The 6,283-nt window shown below is 41.9% G+C and overlaps 1 protein-coding gene across 1 annotated transcript in view; it reads left to right on the top strand.

Moving 5' to 3' along the window:
* Positions 1-3,566, top strand: part of n4bp1 (nedd4 binding protein 1) — a 95,594-nt gene extending 92,028 nt beyond the window's left edge. Inside the window, exons 9-12 of the mRNA XM_013915543.1 lie at positions 766-862; positions 1,160-1,267; positions 2,730-2,831; positions 2,926-3,566. Coding sequence (XP_013770997.1) covers positions 766-862; positions 1,160-1,267; positions 2,730-2,831; positions 2,926-3,277 — 659 coding nt within the window. The 3' untranslated portion in view covers positions 3,278-3,566. The remainder of the gene's footprint in view (positions 1-765; positions 863-1,159; positions 1,268-2,729; positions 2,832-2,925) is intronic.
* The last annotated feature ends 2,717 nt before the right edge of the window (positions 3,567-6,283 follow it).

Here is a 6,283-nt window from a genome sequence, read left to right as displayed (position 1 = left end):
ATCGCGCCATCGGCCCCTCTGGCCAACACCAGTAGGCAGCAGGGTAAAGTGTCTTGCCCAAGGACACAACAACCAGGACAGAGAGCCCGGGGATCGAACCGGCGACCTTCCGGTTACAGATACGCTTCCCAACCCCCTGAGCCACGGTCGCCCCCGATAATCCTTTATATATTTAAGGCTATTCATTCTCTCTCTCCACCATACCTCTCCGATTTAGTACCGGTGCCTCAGATCTTCATCTTTTCTTTCTCTCTCTGTTACTTCCTGTCTGATTACAATGGGGGGCCGGGGCTTTTAGTTGCTCTGCCCCTCGACTCTGAAATTCCTTACCCCCTGACCTCAGAAATATTAGTTCATTCCCTCTTTTTAAGTCCACCCTCAAAACTCATCTGTTTAAAATTGCTTATGTTTAAACCTCTGTATGCTCTTAACTTTCATCTGTTATTCTTATTATTGTGTATATTTCCAGTTTTTGTGTTTTTATCTGTTGTACAGTGTCCTTGGGTGCTTTGAAAGGCGCTATTTTTAAATAAAATGTATTATTATTAGTAGTAGTAGAAACACAAACATTTTTTTCTGCTGAAACTCTGTACTTAACACAGCTGAAGGTCATATCAGCAGCAGTACTTCTGGAGCAGCTGTTTGGGTTTTTGTCTTGCGGGTCATTGTGTACGGGAACCAAACAAACCTGTTTAGTACACATGTGTGTGTGTTCACTTTGTCGTCATTGTTTTTACTGACACAGCCAGCGGTGTTTTCTTACAGAGCAACATTTTCTAAACCAGCTAGAAGACCTGAGGCTGCTCTCTTTCACCCCCTCCAGGGAAGTCTGTGGCCAGAGGATATCCTCACACGATGACAGGTACACCCTGAAAACACTTCATATCTAAGGGCACAGAGACTGATGGACAAAGACCGAATAACTGAATCGCTCAGTTGTTGAAGGTTCCCTTGTGTGTGTTCGCTCCCAGACTCACCCTGCTGACCTTCATCTGTACTGTATCTTTCTAATAGATGACTAGAAGATACATATGCAGATATATGATGATTCTATGATGATGTTTTGAAGCCCAGATCATTCATCATAAAACTGACCAGCACATACAATATTTTTGAACACGAGGAAAATCCTGAGTGTCCTTTTTTTTCTCCCCGTCAGATTCATGCTCCACCTAGCAGAAAAAACAGACGGGATCATTGTAACCAATGACAACCTGAGGGATTTCGTCGACACCTCGGACACCTGGCGTAGGATCATTAGAGAGAGGTGATTGTTGTGTATACAGCTCAGTGAGTCATTCACTTACGTGCTGCATTACCTAACATGGCACTGGAAAGTCCACACAGGAGCAATGTTAAGATATAAGTTCTATTTAAAACCATTTTATTTACATTTACTATCAATCAGCGAGTCCTTTATAGGAAAAGGAACCTGAGAATTCATGTGTGTGCAGGAAACTAAACGGGTACAGCATAATGTGAATAATGCATTTTATTACTCCTTAATGAGAATTTCATATTGCTACATCTGTTAAAGCAACATATTTAACTTGGCTAAGAGATGTCTTTAAATGATTTTTGAACACCCACATCGTGTCCTTCACATGTTTTTTGACACGCAGGAGAACCGTTGAAAAAGTATTGAGGAAAATAAATCCGTTGATATCAACCATTCATACTCTGCTGTATCTGCAGGGAGTGTTGTAAACCACTCAGACTTACTTATATGGTGATGAATACAGAAATTACTCTCAGCGCATCTAGTATACCGATATATATTTACAGTTAAGGCTACAATAAAATAAATGCAAACTGAATAAATATATTGAAACTTTATATACATCGCTGATGAGACTGTGGGATTGTGTCGCCCCCTGTTGGTCAGTGTCTCGGATAAAGACCCCCCTTTGCACAGGAAACCACTGTGCAAGTTGGTCTGACGCCATCCGGTGCTGCTGTCATGGGTTAATTCCTGGTTGTGACTGCTTTACACAGAGAGCGGCGTTCCCCCGTACACAAACTGTTTATTTAAGGCTGCTTTGTTCAGGCTGACTAGTTCAGCCTTCACCAGGGGTAAAATTAGCTTAGCTTATAATTCCATGACAACAATCTCGCATACTGTAAAGTTTTTATTTTTTTTATCTCAAACTGGTTTAATAAACATGGTACTGGAGGGAGAGACTCATCACTGACTCTAACCAAATTTCTCATTTCCACATACCTGTAAACATACTGTGACTCAGTGTGGCATATTTCTTCATCAACAAACAACAAAGCTCTTAACATTTTTAAATAATTTTCACAGACTAATTCTTTTTAAAACTTTTTTTTTTTTATTGGGGGGAAAAACAGACATTTGTACCCAAATCAGTAGACTTTCATGGAAAATGCTGTTAATTTGTCAGCAACAATATTAAGTCATTTCTAGGAAGGTTTGAGCAAAGAACCTGAAAGCGTGTCTTCTTTTGTATTGTTCTGCATCGCCTGGATCTCCTGGTGCGTTGATGATCTTAACTCCAGAGTACTTTCCAGCTTTTGTAGTGATGTTAAAATTTCAAGAATAAAATGTAGTTATTCGAAATCAGCAATTGAACATGTAATATGTCAACAGTAAGAATGTAAAAGCCGCAGAAAAAACAACACAGTGTGGGTTCAGAAAGTGCCCACTAGAGTTTAAGAACAGTTGCTTGGACGTTACAGTTTGTGAATTTGTCCACTTTGACCAGCAGATTGCTTCAGTTTACTTTTGTGGAGGACCACTTCATGATCCCCGATGACCCTCTGGGAAAGAACGGACCTCACCTTGACATCTTCCTCCGTAAAGACAGCTGGTGTGTGATGAAATACTGAGGCCTTGTCGGGTCAGTGTTGGTTAATGTGCTGTGCACTGCTCCTTCTTACACCCTCTCTTTCTCTTCCTGTCAGGAGAGCTCCGGGCACGCCTCCGCCTCTCAGACCCCCGGACCTCCGGCCTCCCTCACAGCAGCAGCCAGTTTACGTGCAAGCTGTTCACTCTGCCCCGCGGACCCCCACCTCCCTGACGGCCCACACCACTGCGCACTGGCCCCACTCTGGGCCCCCAGAATGGCACCCACCTCGCCGTTCTCCCTCACCCTCTCCCTCACCTCCGCCCCAGCGGTCGCCGGGGGAGACGTCAGAGCTGAAGAGAAAACTGTACGACATCTTCCCCGACCAGAAGCAGCGGATCGACCGCATCCTCAGCGACAACCCGTACATGAGAGACCTGAACGCCCTTTCTGGGTTGCTGCTCGGATAAAGAACTATCTCAGTTAAGACGATCAGCAGATATACACGCAGTGCATACACACGCAAGGATATATATAAAAATAATTTATTTTACCATCTCTTCCAGCTTGGAGGACTTTTTCTTTAATTGTTTTTATTTTTCATCGAGACTGATCGTCAAACTAGCTGCTACTGTTGAAACCCATCGTTTGGGACGATCTACTTTTTCTCTCCATCACTTACAGGTCGATAAAGATCGACAGCACCAGTGTCTGCGTCACCAAAATATTAAAAGTTACCACATTCGTCAAACAAGAAAAGTCTCTAGGTAATCATTTCTTTGTTTCTCGACAACAGTCCAGAGATTCCATGAATGTGGGACCAGCACTGGGCGCGCTCTTTTTGGACCGTGGCACCAGCTCAGCGCACGACCGGTTTCCTCTCCTGAACTTTGCTGACTTCTTAATACAGACTCTCAGCTTGTTCTCCAGCTTTATGTTGAGACACGTGTGACACTGGCAGGTTTTTGCATGTTTTGAAACTTTCAGCAAAGCATTTTTGTTCTTTTTCCACTGTCAAGCAGTACCAGGCTACAAAACCCAACATCGGTTTGTGCAGTTCGGAGTCGTTCAATATTAACATGGGAAGTTTAAAAGAACACTTTGTTTTCGTTTGCAGTGCATCTGTTGGAATTGCGTTTTAATTGAGACAGCAAGAATTTCAGGAAGCATGATGAGATCAGTCGGATGAAAGTATAAACAGTGAATAGAAATCCCCAAAAGCAGTAGCTGGTCAAAAGTTAAGCAGGAAATTACATCAAAGCTTCTGTTTTGGCAGTTGAGCACATCAAAGAAACACCCTTAGGCGTGCTCGTGGCCAACATTTAGAGGCTGTTGTTCACAAGCCGTTTCTCCGAGTTACGATACGTGTGCATATTCAAGCTGAATTTAAACAACTACCAAAAAACGTTTCTAGTTAATTTAACCAGCCCCTCCCAACTCTACCTTCTCAAACCCAGTTTTAGATGCTTTCCCCCTTCAAAGGTAGACCATTATAAACTGTTTCATGTAATCTCATTGATTTTTCTTTTTCATATGATATTTGCAGAAAGTCCCTTCTCTCATAGTTCTGTGTTCTTTCTCAAAGCTGCACTTTATAAATGATCTCTGAAGAAAACCTGAATTTGCTGCTCTGATGATCTCTTCAAAGTGACGTTACTTCCCAAACTGACCCGCTCTGGGTTAAAAGTTTCTGTCTGCAGCCGACACGTGTCAGTTGTCTGACCTTGAATGGAAACAAACACTAAAACAGTTTAAACTTACCCTTTGAAAATTAATTTGCATTTAAAATGACGGATCATAAGTTTGCTCACAAAAAAAAAAAAAACAGTGTTAAGAAGTTTAAGTTACAGATGTACCGCAATGAAGGCTGCAGCGGTTTCACCCTTACACACCCGGAACATACAAACACTTCATCTTGTGAGAAAAGAATCTCTGCACAAAAACTTCACAAGGTATCAAAAATAACTTTTGTTTGTACTTGCCATGTTGTTATCGTAAGGATTACTGAAGGATTTCTTTTCTCTTGTATTATAATTCTTTTGTGTATATTGATTTCATTTTTGTAAATATGCACATTTTTGGCTACAGTGCACATATGGTTCTATGTATGTGGAAGAAGAATAAAATGCAGCATTCTCCATAGAAAAATGGGCAAACTCTGTTTTTCATCACGGGTTAAATTAAAGATGAACTCTTATGTCTGCTTACTCTAAATGTCTTAAATATTGTACAAGAAGGCTCATCGCCTCAAACACACTAGGAATGTGAGAAGTTTTTGAGAGATCTCTTTCAGGGTGATAACAGAGCGAAACCTAAACCCAGGTTGAAAATATTGTTTCAGTTGCTTTTAATGTATTTCAATTATGATATTTACGTACTAAGATAAAATTAAAAACGATTCTTTTTCTATAGCAACCACCCTGAGGAGGCACTGATTCTATTGCTTTTAAGACTGGGACAAATACCATATTTTTGTTACCTATCTATTCAGCCAATCATATGGCAACAATTCAATGCATTTAGGTATAGTCAGGATGGCCTGCTGAAGTTCCAACTGAGCATCAGAATGGGGAAGAACTGATTTTAAGCTGCTTTGTGGCATGGTTGTTGGTGCTAGACCGCCTGACCTTAATATTTTTCCTGTCTCACTGAGAATCGTCCGAAAGAAGAGAAAATATCCAGTCAGCAGGACAACGTCACACAGGGGGCCACTCTTGTCAGCTAAGAACAGGAAACTGATGAGAGAGAACAGGCCAATTCTGACTTGTATCAGCGGTTCAGGCTGGTGGTGTAATTATTCTTCTTTTGGCTGCTCACTCTAGGAGTCGTCACGTCACAACCCTATTCCTTGTATCATTTTCTGGCTCAGATGTAGTGGGTCGTCTGCCAATTGGAAAATCAGTGATGCGCTCCCCAGCTTCTCCAGTCTGTCAAGATACTGAGTTGCCCTTAAGTGTAAGCTTGTGCTTCTGGGCATGCTCCTGATGAGATGCAGGCTGGTGTTCCCTCCCAGACCTGCATCAGACCATCCTACTCCTACAGTCTTCTGTGCTACTTGACAGCATCCATTGTACCAACAGCTTGTACTCCTGCAGCTGCACAGAACTATTCCTGTTTCTTACTGACCTACCTGTCTGACCTCAAAGGCTGCCCTACATCCACAAACCCACTTAACAATGAGAAACTAAGGAGGAGGCCACCAGATGCATTAAGGGCAGTATCACAGGGCTGTACTAGACCTTTTTTTTTTTTTAATTCCACCAAATATCTGAGTGGCAACAGATTTTTTTTTCTCCATTAAATGGCATTGTGTTTGAAGATCTTGCATTGAATTATAAATCACATCAGTGCATATGTTAAACATGTTACCCTAAGCCCACTGTCATGATCTTCCATTGCCTCCACTGTCTGGCACAAAGCTCCGTGTTTGCTGTAAGCTTTGCATTTCCCTACTTTTCTGGCTAATCTCTCTCTCT

Source organism: Pundamilia nyererei, unplaced genomic scaffold (assembly GCF_000239375.1).
Source record: "Pundamilia nyererei isolate P.nyererei 1_Seehausen unplaced genomic scaffold, PunNye1.0 scaffold00320, whole genome shotgun sequence".
Taxonomy (NCBI): domain Eukaryota; kingdom Metazoa; phylum Chordata; class Actinopteri; order Cichliformes; family Cichlidae; genus Pundamilia; species Pundamilia nyererei.
This window is presented reverse-complemented; position numbering and strand designations above follow the sequence as displayed.